Below are 14,797 nucleotides of genomic sequence, written 5' to 3' on the forward strand. Positions count from 1 at the left end.
AAAAAAAAAAAAAAAAAAAAAAAAAAAAGGGAGGGAAGTAACGAGAGGGAGGGGAGAATGAGAGTGAAGAAGGCAGGGAGGGAATGAGTGAGGGAAGAAGGGAATGGTGGGTGAGACAGGGAGGGAGGGAATGGGGATGGAGGGGAGAACAAGCGAGTGATGAAGGGAGGGAGAGAATGAGAAGGGGGAGTAAGAGAGGAAGGGAGGAGAGAAGAGAGTGAAGAAGCGAATGAGGAAAGGGCAGGGAGGATATGAGCTGCGAGGAAGATAGTGAGGAAGGGCAGCAGGGAGTGAGTCGAGGAATGAGGGCAGGACCGAAGCAAGGAAAGAGTCAGTGGGTTCAGAAGGCGCGACCCTCGGCAAATGCACTCATTCGTTGGTTCGGCCTCGCCAAGTGCCAGGTGCCGCGCTAGTGCGGGGACTCACTGAGCCTTGGCGGTCGCTGCTGTCCTCCGCAGAACGCCGGAGGGGAGCCGCCCCCCGTCTCCCCGCCTCAAGGGCGCCCCGCGCTGCTACCCCGCCCCGCCAGGCACCCCGGGGCCCGCGGCCAGCCCGCCCGGCGCCTGCGCAGCGCCCCCACGTGACGGCCGAGGGCCCCGCCCCGCCGGCGCCGCTCGCCCCGCCTCCGCCTCCCGCCTCCCGCCTCCCGCCTCCCTGCTCCCTCCTGCTGCGAGCGCGGCCTCGGCTGGCGGCGGCACCAGGTCAGCTGCGAGGCGTGGGCCAGACGGGTCGGGCGGCGGCGAACGCGGGGGGCTGGCGGCAAGTAGGCATCGCTGGGCCGGGGGCAAGCTAGCGGCGCGGAATCCGAGGGGCGCGGGGGCGGGCGCGGGCCGGAGGCGCGGGGGCGGCGACCTGAGGAAAGCCCGCGGCCTGACGTGGCGGGGACGCGGCCGGCGGGATCCCGGGGCGCGTAGAGGCCGGGATCTGGCGCTCGGCCAGGGCCAGAGTGCGAGGCCTCCTCAGCGCGGCTGCGGGCGGGCCCTGTTGCTTGCGGCGGGTCCGAGGGCGGCCTTCCTGGCCGCGACCCTCTGCGATGGAACAGGCGGCCTTGCAACAGGCGGGCGACTTGGGGCCGGCCTGACGAGCCTCAGTTCCCTCAGTCGGGCCCGGGGACTGCAGCCGTAGGAGCCCAGCCCCGCCAGCTCGCCAGGTTTCCTGAGAGGAGCGGGAGATCGCGCTGTCAGTGCAAAATCACCAGAGCGCGAAGCGTCGGCTGCCAGTTCTGACCATTTTAGATCCGCTGCGGGCAGAGCCGAGTGGATCTGGGGCGGGTAGCGGGGCACCGCCACCTTCCGCCTGGGCTCCTCCCTGGGCGCCCTCGCTCCGGCCCTCCGCGGGGTCGGGCTTGGGTGCGCCGAGTGCCTCCAAGTCGGCTCCCTGGGAGGTTCTTCCAGAGCGCACCCTTTGGAAGGCTCCCCCGCTGGGAATCAGGACCCACTCCCTCTCTACCCGAGCCGCCCCCTTTGCCTTTGTGGCCGACCTTGCTTCAAGCTGCCAAGGATTGAGTTTCTTTGAGGGGATACTGCTCGTTCGGAGGTCCTACAGAGGACTGAGGATATCTACTCAGTAAAATGGTAGCGAATTGAAAGTTCCTCTAAAATGATTTTGACTGTGCCATCCATCACTTCATAAAAATTCATCTTATATCCTTCAGTTTGTACCTATGTGGCACATTAAGCTTCCTTTCTGCTCCCCACTAAAACTTCGAACATCACAAAACAGAGGGAACTTGGCTTGTGATGACTAGAATTGGGGATATGAGACTGGCGAAGAGCTTCAGGCTAGAGTAGCCATGTGTCAAATGAAAATGGGGCCCGGGGGCGGGCGCGGTGGTTCATGCCTTGTAATCCCAGCACTTTGGGAGGCCAGGGTGGGTGGAAAACTTGAGGTCTGGAGTTAAAGAGTCCAGCCTGGCCAACATGGTGAAACCCCATCTCTACTAAAAATACAAAAACTAGCTGGGTGTGGTGGCGCGCACCTGTAATCCCAGCTACTCGGGAGGCTGAGGTAGGAGAATCACTTGAACCCAGGAGATGAAGGCTGCAGTGAGCCAAGACCCTACCACTGCGCTCCAGCCTACACCATGTAGTGAAACCCCTTCTCTACAAAGAAAATTTGAAAAATTAGCCGGGCGCAGTGGTGAGCTCCTGTTGTTCCAGCTACTGAGGAAGCTGAGATGGGAGGAGCACTTGAACCTGGGAGCTTGAGGCTGCAGTGAACCTCAAGCTGTCTCACCCCAGATAGCCAGGACTACAGGTGTACGCCACTATGGCTTGTTCGTTTTTAAATTTTTTGTAGAGAAAAGGTCGTGCTATATTGCCCAGGGTGGTCTTGAACTCCACCTACCTGGACCTCCCAAGGCACTGGGATTACAGGCATGAGCCACCATGCCCAGCCTACTTTGCATTTTTTTTTTTTTTTTGAGACAAAGTCTCGCTGTCGCCCAGGCTAGAGTACAATGTTGCAGTCTTGGCTCACTGCAACCTCTGCCTCCTGGGTTCAATCGATTCTCCTGCCTCAGCTTCCCCTTTCCTCAGCCTTTCGAGTAGCTGGGATAACAGGTGCGTGCCACCACACACCACTAATTTTTGTATTTTTAGTAGAGATGGGGTTTCACCGTGTTGGCCAGGCTGGTCTTGAACTCTTGACCTTAGGTGATCCTCCCACCTTGGCCTCCCAAAGTGCTGGGATTACAGGTAGGAGCCACTGTGTCCAGCCTACTTTGCACATTGGTTTTTTTGTTGTTGTTTGTTTTTTGTTTTTAAGACGGAGTCTCACACTGTCACGCAGGTTGGAGTGCAGTGGCGTGATTCTCCTGCCTCAGCCTCCCTAGTAATTGGGATTACAGGTGCCTGCCACCATGCCTGGCTAATTTTTTGTATTTTTAATAGAGATGGGGTTTCACTATGTTAACCAAGCTGGTCTTGAACTCCTGACCTTGTGATCCGCCCGCCTCAGCCTCCCAAAGTGCTGAGATTACAGACGTGAGCCACCGCGCCTGGCCACTTTACATATTTTGACTGTTGCCTAACGTTCTGTCAAATCACTGTGCCATGACATCTGTTCTCCTGAGGGTAGACGTTTTGCTGATTTAAAACCGTATAGATGTGGTTTTAAATGTTGCACTCTGTGCTGTGTTCCTTCACAGCAGAGAATAGATTCATTTTTCGGCACATCCCCCTTAGCCCCTAGCTACGTTTCTTAAATTGTACTTGGTAAATGTGCTTTGCCTGCCCATGGAAGATGTCTTTCTATTTTACCGTACTTGTTCTTGCAGTAGGTGTTTAGGGAGTAGCTGCCATTTATCCCTTCCCAAGAGAGCAGAGGCGCTACTGTGCTCATAGAAGGTGAGGATCCACCTAGGGGCTTGATGTCTGTTGGGGTAGTCAGTTGTGGAGGTCACCCTCAGAGAAGGAGGCCCTCTTGACTCTGTGGTGGTCATGGTGGTGATGAGGAAGCTGAGGCGTGGATATATGAGACAAGTGTCCAGAGTCTGTCATTAGCAAGTGGTGCAGCCAGCCATGGGGGCTTTTGAGATGTTTGTGAGATAAAGCCTCACCCCTTAAGAAGCCGGAATCTCCTTGTGGTGGGTAAATAGGCAGGTTTGGGCTGGGCGTGGTGGCTCACACCTGTAATCTCAGCCCTTTGGGAGGCCAAAAGCGGATGGATCATCTGAGGTCAGGAATGTGAGACCACCCTGACCAACATGGTGAAACCACTCTGCTAAAAATGAGCTGGGCATGGTGGCGCATGCCTATAATCCCAGCTACTGGGGAGGCTGAGGCAGGAGAATCACTTGAACCTGAGAGGCAGAGGTTGCAGTGAGCCGAGATCACACTACTACACTCTAGCCTGGACGACAGAGTGAGACTCCATCTAAAAAAAAAAAAGGCAGGTTTGAGTGGTGGCGCATATTTGTCATGTTCTTTGCACAATGATAAAGGGAGAAGTAATAGAGCTAGACCTTGACCAATATGGGACTATGAGAGACAGAATGGCCTAGATGGGTGACTAAAGGTGTTCAGAGGATAACAGGTATTCCTTTTGGACAAAGGACTGCTAATGGGGCTGAGTAGGTAAGGCTTGAAGGAGAGCAGCCTGGGGAGGATGAGGCAAGAGGTAGGGAAACTGGTTGGGGCATCATTGCTGTGGTCTGACCCAGAGTGGTGGCCCTGGAGGAGTAGAGGGTGGCTGTCTGAGATGGAGGAGAGGTGAAGGAATCAGAACTAGTGGGTTCATAGGGCACATGGGTCAGAAAGGAAGAATATCTTTAAGACAGTGAGGTTTTGAACATGGAAATGGTACCTATACCAATAAGAAAATTAGACAAGTTGGAGGGCTACTAGCTAGAATAAGCACTGAGCTGTAGGTGAAACTGGGAATGTGAACCCTTGGGAAAGAAGGGTGGGATTGAGCAAGGTGTGTGGGATGAAAGGGAGAGGTCAGAAAAGGGAGAATTATCATAGGGCAGAGTTTCCAGGCAAGAGAATCCTAAGTGAGAGGTGATCATGGGGGATACACCTTGGCTGTGGCCATCTCTGGGGCCTTGGTGAGGAAGACGAGCCAGCCCAGGAGGGGGAAAGGAATGGGTGGGTGGCTGGGTAGAGGTCTCAGGTCCTGGAGGCAGACTGAGGGGCAGGTACAGATAACTGTGTATGTTTGATGGGAAGCAGTAGAGCATCCAGGGGGTGGGGTGGGGGGGTGACCCTGAGCCTCAGTAGTGAAGAGAGAGACCTCTTCTTTTTGGCAAGTTTTATATTAGCATCTATTTTTCATTTTTTCTTTTAAAGATATATAGTCATGTGCCACACAGTGACGTTTCAGTCAGTGACAGACCAGACCACATGAAGGATGGTGGTCCCATATTTTTACTGTACCTTGTCTATGTTTAGATACACAGATACTCACCATTGTGTTACAGTTGCCTATGGTATTCAGTACTGTGATATTGTGAAATATATATTTGGTCTTGTCTCATTTCTTGGCATACAACTTATAAAATCTTTGGACTCTCCAGAGTGATGCCTTTTTGTATGCTGGCCAGCATCCCCTGGGTAGCTTCAGGCTGGAGGCTGGTCATAGGAAAGGCCAAGGCAGGATAAGAGGGTTGGGACTTTAAGCCTCACCTCTCAACCTCTGGAGAGGGGAGATGGGCTGAAGATTAAGTTCATCACCAATGGCCAGTGATTTAATCAGTCATGCTAACATAATGAAGCTTCCATAAAAATTCAGAATGACTGGGTTTGGAAAACTCTGGGATAGTTGAATACATGGAGGCTCCTAAAGCGTGATGTTCCTGGAGAGGGCCTGGAGGCTCTGCACCACTTCCCACATGCCTGGCCCCATGCATCTCTTCATCTGTATCCTTTGCAATAACCCTTTATAACAAACCGGTAGACATGAGTATTTTCCTGAGTTCTGTGAGTCGCTGTAACAAATTAATTGAACCCAAGAAGGGGGTCTTGGGAACCGCAATTTATAGCCTATTGGTCAGAAGCACAGGTGAAACAACCTGGGAGACTGAGCCCTCAACCTGTGGGATTAGACACTGTCTCTAGGTAGATAGTGTTAGAGTTGAATTAGAATTAGAACACGGGTCCCCAACCTCAGGCCTCAGACCTGTATCAGTCTGTAGCTGGTTAGGAACCAGGTGGCACAGCAGGAGGTGAGTGGAGGGGGATCCAGCATTACCACCTGAGCTCCATCTCCTGTCAGATCAGAGGTGGCATCAGATTCTCGTGAGAGCACAAACCATATTGTGAACCGTGCATGTGAGGGATCCAGACCGCGTGCTCCATATGAGAATCTAACTAATGCCTGATAATCTGAGGTGGAACAGTTTCATCTCGAAACCATTCCCCAACCCCGTGGAAAAATTGTCTTCCACCAAACTGGTCCCTAGTGCCAAAAAGATTGGGGACTGCTGAATTAGAGACACCCAGATGGTATCTGTGGCAGAATTGATTGCTTGCTTGTTAATGGGGAAAACCCTCACACATTTGGTCACAGAAGCCTCCTGGGTTTGTTGTGGTATGAGAGGAGAGGAAAAACATGCTGTACAAGTATGTAGCCTAGGAGCAATTGGCTGTACCTTATGGCCTAGATGTGTAGTAGTCTCTACCATCTAGGTTTGTGTAGGTATACCCTGTGATGTTCACACAATGAAGAAATTGCCTCCAGCGATGCGTGTCTCAGAATGTATCCCCAACATTAAGTAAGGCATGACTGGAGGTAATTGGAGAATAAACTTACTTTCGGGAGAGGAAAGTAGGATGAAGTGAGGTGGAGAAGACAGATGTTCACATCTTGTAGCTGACTGTGCTGTGCCTACAGAGCCTGCAGCTTGGCCATGCCTCACAGTGTAGGACTGGCCACTCCCTGACCCGAGCACCTGGCTAGCCACAGCCACTTTTGGTTGGTCCATGGTAAAAGGGCATTTGCAGTAGGTTCGTTTTACTGGTTAGGTTTTAGAGGCTCCTATTCAAATCAGTTTGCGGTTTTTGAGCATACTGACTCAATTGTTAGAAGGTAACCTTTAATTTAAAAGGCAATGCAGATGAATTTAAATGCATCAGTTTCAATCACAGTTACTGTGCTTGACTCTCAGAATCTCAGTAAAAGAAAGTAGGCCCTGGAAATGACACCCCCTTGGCACCCACCTCCCAGACTACTGGCTCTGTGTCTCCTGACCACAACTCAGGTCTTGCCATTTTTACGCATCCATTACTGAGGAAGAACCCAATTTTGTTCATTCAATGGGAGGGAGGAAGAGCTTTTGAGAACCTGGTGTATGCTTATGTTTCATGTTCATTGTTTTACCAATTTTAGAATACCCCAATGGGGTGGGTGCTTTTATCTCTTTACAATTGGGGAACTCGAGGCTCAGGTTGGTCATGTTGTAAGTCCCCGTGGAGTGGGGCTCCAACCCAGGTCAGTCTGTTTCCCAAAACCCTTCTGTTTGACTTTGATGCTGAAGAAGATAAAATGCGATGAAGAGTCTTGGGCATGATGGCACACAGATCATCAGGAAGAAGGCCATCAGGAAGTTGGACTAGAGGTGGGAGGGGAGAAGGAATTATGGACTTGGGAAAAGAGGAAAAACAGGTGAGCCTGAGGGAGGCACAGGAGCAAGGGGAGCAACAGAGGTGGCCAGTCTGTGTGTGGTAGGGCTGATGCTTGCCTGCTCACCCCCTGTCCTCTCTGTTTTGCCAGCTGACAGGCTGAAGTGGTAAGGGATCTTACGGCTGTCAGGATGGCAGAGGAGCAGGAGTTCACCCAGCTCTGCAAGTTGCCTGCGCAGCCCTCCCACCCACACTGCGTGAACAACACCTACCGCAGCGCACAGCACTCCCAGGCTCTGCTCCGAGGGCTGCTGGCTCTCCGGGACAGCGGGATCCTCTTCGATGTTGTGCTGGTGGTGGAGGGCAGACACATCGAGGCCCATCGCATCCTGCTGGCTGCGTCCTGTGATTACTTCAGGTGAGTTCACTAGAACTGTTTGTAAGAAGAATAACAAAGATAATCCTGGCTCTGCTAATAAAGGTACTGGCGGTGACTGCGGTTGGTCTCCTGCTCACCTCAGAGCCTCCCCCACTCCTTATGGTTATGACTTAGTCAAAAGTATGAGAGACAGAAGGGGGTCTTAGAGTTCATTTTTCATTCAGCGATCCTGTCTCTTGGGCTTTGCCTTCCCTTCCCTTCCTTTTCCTTTTCTCTCTTTTCTCTTTTCTTTCCTCCTTTCTCTCCTCCCCTCCCTTCCCCTCCCCTCCCTTCCCATTCCTCCCCTCCCTGGTAATTATTGCTGTGTATGTATCACCTTCTGGCTCACATCTCTCATCCCTCAGGTGTTAGCCTCTGGCCCTCCCAGTGAGCTCTGTGGCCCCTCAGGGATTTCTTATGGCCTCCTTTGTGACCCCATCCCAGCACTTGGCACAGTGTGAGGAACCACTGGCTTATCTGTCTTTTCCACTGGGCGGGAATCTGTCTCTTATCCCTAGCGCCTAACGTGGTTTTCACATATTCAAGCAATACCCATGGCTTAAATGAATAAATTTATGTGCACAAATAGCAGATCAGTACACCATTTGCCCCATTGTCTGCACTGCTCTGTACTCGAGGAGGTGGGTGTCACCACACTTATTTCACATAGGTGGCATGAGCCTGAGAAGAACTGAGGGCCACTCACGGTCCTCAGCAAGGTTGTCATGGGACTCCAAGCCTGAGGTGTTCCATTCTAGCTCTGATTCTGTTCGATCATTTTGTCTTCAAGGCTTGGTTGTAGTTCTCTCTCTCCCTCTTTCTGTCTTTTTTTAATTAGGAACTATCAAGCAAAATATGTATGGTTTAAGTGCCTTCTGTCTCCAGAAGGAGTTTTGGAGAATGTGACCCAGTGGTGGCTTGGTGCAGATGTGCCGAGGAGCAGCAGAGTTCTTTCAGTTCACCAGGGAAATTCAACTGAGGCCTTTAATAAAGATTAAGATAACATACAGGACAGTGGGTAGGGTGGGGGAGCTGAGGGCCCCCTGCAGGGGGCTTAGGACCTGTACAGGAGAGGATGGCCAGAGGCTGTAGAGCCTATGGGATCCCCTAGGCTCACCCTGTCAGCCCTTCTTGATTTAGTGCCATACCACTCTTTCTGAAAATGACGGCCGGGCGCGGTGGCTCAAGCCTGTAATCCCAGCACTTTGGGAGGCCGAGACGGGCGGATCACGAGGTCAGGAGATCGAGACCATCCTGGCGAACACGGTGAAACCCCATCTCTACTAAAAATACAAAAAAAAACTAGCCGGGCGAGGTGGCTGGCGCCTGTAGTCCCAGCTACTCGGGAGGCTGAGGCAGGAGAATGGCGTGAACCTGGGAGGCGGAGTTTGCAGCGAGCTGAGATCCGGCCACTGTGCTCCAGCCTGGGCGACAGAGCCAGACTCCATCTCAAAAAAAAAAAAAAAAAAAAAAAAAAAAGAAAATGACAGTGTAGGCACTGCCTTTCCCTAACTTATCACAAACCTTATGTGACTTTCCATGTCCTCCAGGAGCAATTTCTAGCCCTTTCCACAACCCCCCTTGGGTAAACCTCTTATGAGAGGTGTCCTGCTCTCTGGGATGATTATAATGCATCACTAACACCCCCTGCATCCCTCCACTTCCATTGGGAAGGGGAGCAGGAGAGTGGCAACATTATTGGAAGAGCCCAGACTCTCATCTCAGAGGTGTGTGTGTGTGTGTGTGTATATGAATATATATATATGAAATAGAGGCCAGGCACGGTGACTCACACCTGTAATCCCAGCACTTTGGGAGGCCGAGGCAAGTGGATCACTTGAGGCCAGGAGTTTGAGACTAGCCTGACCAACATGGTGAAACCCTGTCTCTACTAAAAAAAAAAAAGAAACCAAAAAACAAAAATTAGCTAGGTGTGGTGGCGGGCGCCTATAATCACAGCTACTTGGGAGGCTGAGGCAGGAGAATCGCTTGAACACGGGATGCGGAGGTTGCAGTGAGCGGAGATTGTGCCACTGCACTCCAGTCTGGGCGACAGAGCAAGACCCTGTTTCAAAAAAACAAAAAAGAGGCCGGGTGTGGTGGCTCACGCTTGTAATCCTAGCTCTTTGGGAGGCCGGGGGGCGGGGGGTGGATCACCTGAGATTAGGAGTTGGAGACCAGCCTGGCCAACATAGTAAAACCCCTTCTCTACTAAAAATACAAAAACTAGCGGGGTGTGGTGGCACATGCCTGTAATCCCAGCTACTTGGGAGGCTGAGGCAAGAGAATCGCTTGAACCCAGGAGGTGGAGGTTGCAGTGAGCTGAGAAAGAGGCCAGGCTCGGTGGCTCACTCCTGTAATTCCAGCACTTTGAGAGGCGGAGGAGGGCGGCTCACCTGAGGTCAGGAGTTGGAGACCAGCCTGACCAACATGACAAAACCCCGTCTCTACTAAAAATACAAAATTAGCTAGGCATGGTAGCACATACCTGTAATCCCAGCTACTCAGGAGGCTGAAACAGGAGAATTGCTTGAACCGGGAGGTGGAGGTTGCAGTGAGCCGAGATTGCACCACTGCATTCCAGCCTGCTTCCCTTCCCAATGGAGTGGAGGGATGCGGGGGTTGTTAGTGATGCACTGTAGTCATCCTGGAGAGCAGGACACCTCTCATAAGAGGTTTACCCAAGGGGGGCTTTGGAAAGGGCTAGAAATTGCTCCTGGAGGACATGGAAAGTCACATAAGGTTTTTGATAAGTTAGGGAAAGGCAGTGCCTACACTGTCATTTTCAGAAAAAAAGAAATAGACCATTCCCAAGTGTTAGCATGTTTATTATTTGTTTTAGTTATTTGTGAAATGTTAAAATGATAAAGGACTATTTTTTTCCCAGTATGACTGGTAAAGATGTGTAAGAGGCTTGTAATATTTGATATGGGCAAGGGTAGAGAGAAGGGCATTTGGGGGTGGGCTGGCCCATAGTTTAGGGTCCTGCAGTTGTACATCAGGTGTCTATGTAGGTGTCGTTCCCGTGGGACGATGCACCCGGTGCTGAGACATGGTGCAGGACAGAGCCGTTCTGTTCTGTGTTATCCAATGGAGCTACCTGCAAACTGGGCAGTGTGGTTTGTCTACTGATAGGTAGTGAAAAACCTCAGGACCTGGTGGAAGATGATCCCACTGTGAAGATCTGGAAGGATCTTGCTGTACTCTGGGAATTGAGCAAAGAGCAAAGGGAGAGGGAGGCTGACTTTCTTCTGTTTACTGCATTGTCTGAATTATTTTAAAAAGAACAGAAATTGCTTTTTTTTTTTTGAGACGGAGTCTTACTCTGTCATCCAGGCTGGAGCGCAATGGCGCAATCTCGGCTCCCTGCAACCTCTGCCTCCTGGGTTCAAACAATTCTCCTGCCTCAGCCTCTCAAGTAGCTGGGACTACAGGCATGCGCCAACACGCCCAGCTAATGTTTTGTATTTTTAGTAGAGACAAGGTTTTACCATGTTGGCTGATCTCGAGCTCCTGACCTTGCAATTTGCCCTCCTGTGCCTCCCAATGTGCTGGGATTACAGGTGTGAGCCACACCACACTCGGCCTTTTTGTTTGTTTGTTTTGCGATGGAGCCTCGCCCTGTCCCCCAGGCTGTAGTGCAGTGGGGCTATCTCGGCTCACTGCAACCTCCACCTCCCGGGTTCAAGTGATTCTCCTGCCTCAGCCTCCTGAGTAGCTGGGATTACAGACATGCTCCACCAAACCCGGCTAATTTTTATATTTTTAGTAGAGACGGGATTTCATCATGTTGGCCAGGCTGGTCTCCAATTCCTGACCTCAGGTGATCCGCCTGCCTTGGCCTCCCAAAGTGTTCGGATTACAGACGTGAGCCACCGTGCCTGGCCTCTTCTCTGCCTTTTCTGTCCTGTGAAATTTTTTCTTCTTTGGCCTGCCTGAAATTCCTCCTCTTCTGGAGAGCTTTCCCTAATTGACCCTCGCTGTTTCCTAGGTGGAGGAATCTCAGTTTTCCTGAAGGGCAGAGAGCTGTACTGCCCTGCTGCAGGAAGCCTCCTCTGCTCTTTCTGTGTGCTCTGTATATGGTTTAGGAATTGGATGGCCAGACTGCATCTTCTTTTTTTGACTTCTGTTAATAACTTCTCATTGCACACTTATTTTGGCTCCCCTGACCCTACACCCACCTTGTATGCTTTAACCTTATATGCTTCTGAGGTGGTTTCTCCTCCCCTCCTGGACCCTTATAGTCTGAAGGGCGCAAGGGCTCTATCCTTTATATACAACCTCCACAGGTCACGTCGTCCCTCTCTTAGTTTTCATACCATCTGTGAATTATAAAAGACTGCTTTGCTGAACTCAATGTCTGTTACTTTAGAAGTTTGGATACAGTTGATGATTTTTTAAAAAATTAATAGCACTTTATCCCCAAAAGAGAGAGAAAGTTGTATTCCCCACAAAACACAAAGCCCAGATGTTTCCCAGGGTAGGTGTGCCTTTTACAAAAAGACTCCAATGCCATTTAAATTTTTTCATAGCAGTTTCAGAAAAAGAAAAAAACATTTTTTTTAATTAGCCGGGCATGATGGCATGCCCTATAGTCCCAGCTACTTGAGAGGTTGAGGAAGGAGGACAGCTTGAGCTTTAGAGGTTGAGGCTGCAGTGAGCCATGATCACACCACTACACTCCAGCTTGGATGACAAAGTCAGAGACCTCTTTTCTCTTAAAAAAAAAAAAAAAAAAAAAAAATGCTGAGCACAATGGCTCACACCTATAATCCCAGCGTTTTGGGAGGCCAAGGTGGGCAGATTGCTTGAGCCCAAGAGTTCGAGACCAACCTGGGCAATGTGACGAAACCCCATGTTTACAAAAAATACAAAAATTAGGGCTGGTCATGGTAGCTCACGCATGTAATCCCAGCACAATGGGAGCCCAAGGCCAGCAGATCACTTGAGGCCAGGAGTTAGACACCAGTGTGGCCAACATGGCAAAACCCCATCTCTACTAAAAATACAAAAATTAACCGGGCATAGTGGTGCACACCTTTAATTCTAGCTACCCAGGAGGGTGAGGCTTGAGAATTGCTTGAGCCTGGGAGGTGGAGGTTGCAGTGAGCTGAGATCGCACCACTGCACTCCAGACTGGATGAGAGAGTGAGATTCTGGCTCAATAAGAAAGAAACAAACGGGGGCGGAGCAAGATGGCCGAATAGGAACAGCTCCAGTCTCCATCTCCCAGCGCGAGCGACACAGAACACCGGTGATTTCTGCATTTTCAACTGAGGTACTGGGGTCATCTCACTTGGGAGTGCCGGACAATCGGTGCTGGTCAGCTGCTGCAGCCTGACCAGCGAGAGCTGAAGCAGGGCGAGGCTTCGCCTCACCTGGGAAGCGCAAGGGGGAAGGGAGTCCCTTTTCCTAGCCAGGGGAACTGAGACACACAACACCTGGAAATCGGGTAACTCCCACCCCAATACTGCACTGTAAGCACACCAGCACACCAGGAGAATATATCCCACACCTGGCCGGGAGGGTCCCACACCCACGGAGCCTCACTCCTTTGCTAACACAGCAGTCTGCGGCAATCTAACCCGCAAGGCAGCAGCGAGGCTGGGGGAGGGGCGCCCGCCATCGCTGAGGCTTAAGTAGGTAAACAAAGCTGCTGGGAAGCTGGAACTGGGTGGAGCTCACAGCAGCTCAAGGAAACCTGCCTGTCTCTGTAGACTCTGCCTCTGGGGACAGGGTACAGCTAAAAAATAACAGGGGAAGCAGCAGAGGCCTGTGCAGACGCGAATGACTCTGTCTGATAGCTTTGAAGAGAGCAGTGGATCTCCCAACATGGAGGTTGAGATCTGAGAAGGGGCAGGCTGCCTGCTCAAGTGGGTCCCTGACCCCTGAGTAGCCTAACTGGGAGACATCCCCCACTAGGGGCAGTCTGACACCCCACACCTCACAGGGTGGAGTACACCCCTGAGAGGAAGCTTCCAAAGCAAGAATCAGACAGGTGCACTCGCTGTTCAGCAATATTCTATCTTCTGCAACCTCTGCTGCTGATACCCAGACAAACAGGGTCTGGAGTGGACCTCAAGCAATCTCCAACAGACATATAGCTGAGGGTCCTGACTGTCAGAAGGAAAACTATCAAACAGGAAGGACACCTATACCAAAACCCCATCAGTACGTCACCATCATCAAAGACCAGAGACAGATAAAACCACAAAGATGGGGAAAAAGCAGGGCAGAAAAGCTGGAAATTCAAAAAATAAGAGCACATCTCCCCCTGCAAAGGAGCACAGCCTATCGCCAGCAATGGATCAAAGTTGGTCAGAGAATGACTTTGATGAGATGAGAGAAGAAGGCTTCAGTCCATCAAACCTCTCAGAGCTAAAGGAGGAATTACGTACCCAGCGCAAAGAAACTAAAAATCTTGAAAAAAGAGTGGAAGAATTGACAGCTAGACTAATTAATGCAGAGAAGGTCATAAACAAAATGACAGAGATGAAAACCATGACACGAGAAATACATGACAAATGCACAAGCTTCAGTAACCGACTTGATCAACTGGAAGAAGAGTATCAGCGATTGAGGATCAAATGAATGAAATGAAGCGAGAAGAGAAACCAAAAGAAAAAAGAAGAAAAAGAAATGAACAAAGCCTGCAAGAAGTATGGGATTATGTAAAAAGACCAAATCTACGTCTGATTGGGGTGCCTGAAAGTGAGGGGGAAAATGGAACCAAATTGGAAAACACTCTTCAGGATATCATCCAGGAGAACTTCCCCAACCTAGCAGGGCAGGCCAACATTCAAATTCAGGAAATACAGAGAACGCCACAAAGATACTCCTCCAGAAGAGCAACTCCAAGACACATAATTGCCAGATTCACCAAAGTTGAAATGAAGGAAAAAATCTTAAGGGCAGCCAGAGAGAAAGGTCAGGTTACCCACAAAGGGAAGCCCATCAGACTGACAGCAGATCTCTCGGCAGAAACTCTACAAGCCAGAAGAGAGTGGGGGCCGGCCGGGCGCGGTGGCTCAAGCCTGTAATCCCAGCACTTTGGGAGGCCGAGACGGGCGGATCACGAGGTCAGGAGATCGAGACCATCCTGGCTAATATGGTGAAACCCCGTCTCTAATAGAAAATACAAAAAACTAGCCAGGCGACGAGGCGGGCGCCTGTAGTCCCAGCTACTTGGGAGGCTGAGACAGGAGAATGGCGTGAACCCGGGAGGTGGAGCTTGCAGTGAGCTGAGATCCGGCCACTGCACTCCAGCCTGGGCGGCAGAGCAAGACTCCGTCTCAAAAAAAAAAAAAAAAAAAAAAAA

The 14,797-nt window shown here is 50.9% G+C and overlaps 1 protein-coding gene across 2 annotated transcripts in view; it reads left to right on the forward strand.

The window, feature by feature from the left end:
- The first annotated feature begins 591 nt into the window (after nt 1–591).
- KLHL22 (kelch like family member 22) overlaps nt 592–14,797 on the forward strand; it is a 57,439-nt gene continuing 43,233 nt past the window's right edge. The window contains exons 1-2 of one of the 2 annotated variants that reach the window (XM_023190920.1): nt 592–701; nt 7,213–7,479. In XM_023190920.1, coding sequence (XP_023046688.1) covers nt 7,253–7,479 — 227 coding nt within the window. In that variant the 5' untranslated portion in view covers nt 592–701; nt 7,213–7,252. Of the gene's footprint in view, nt 764–7,212; nt 7,480–14,797 lie in introns of both variants that reach the window. The other variant, XM_023190922.1, reaches the window with a different exon arrangement.

This window comes from Piliocolobus tephrosceles, chromosome 19 (genome assembly GCF_002776525.5).
Source record: "Piliocolobus tephrosceles isolate RC106 chromosome 19, ASM277652v3, whole genome shotgun sequence".
Classification (NCBI taxonomy): domain Eukaryota; kingdom Metazoa; phylum Chordata; class Mammalia; order Primates; family Cercopithecidae; genus Piliocolobus; species Piliocolobus tephrosceles.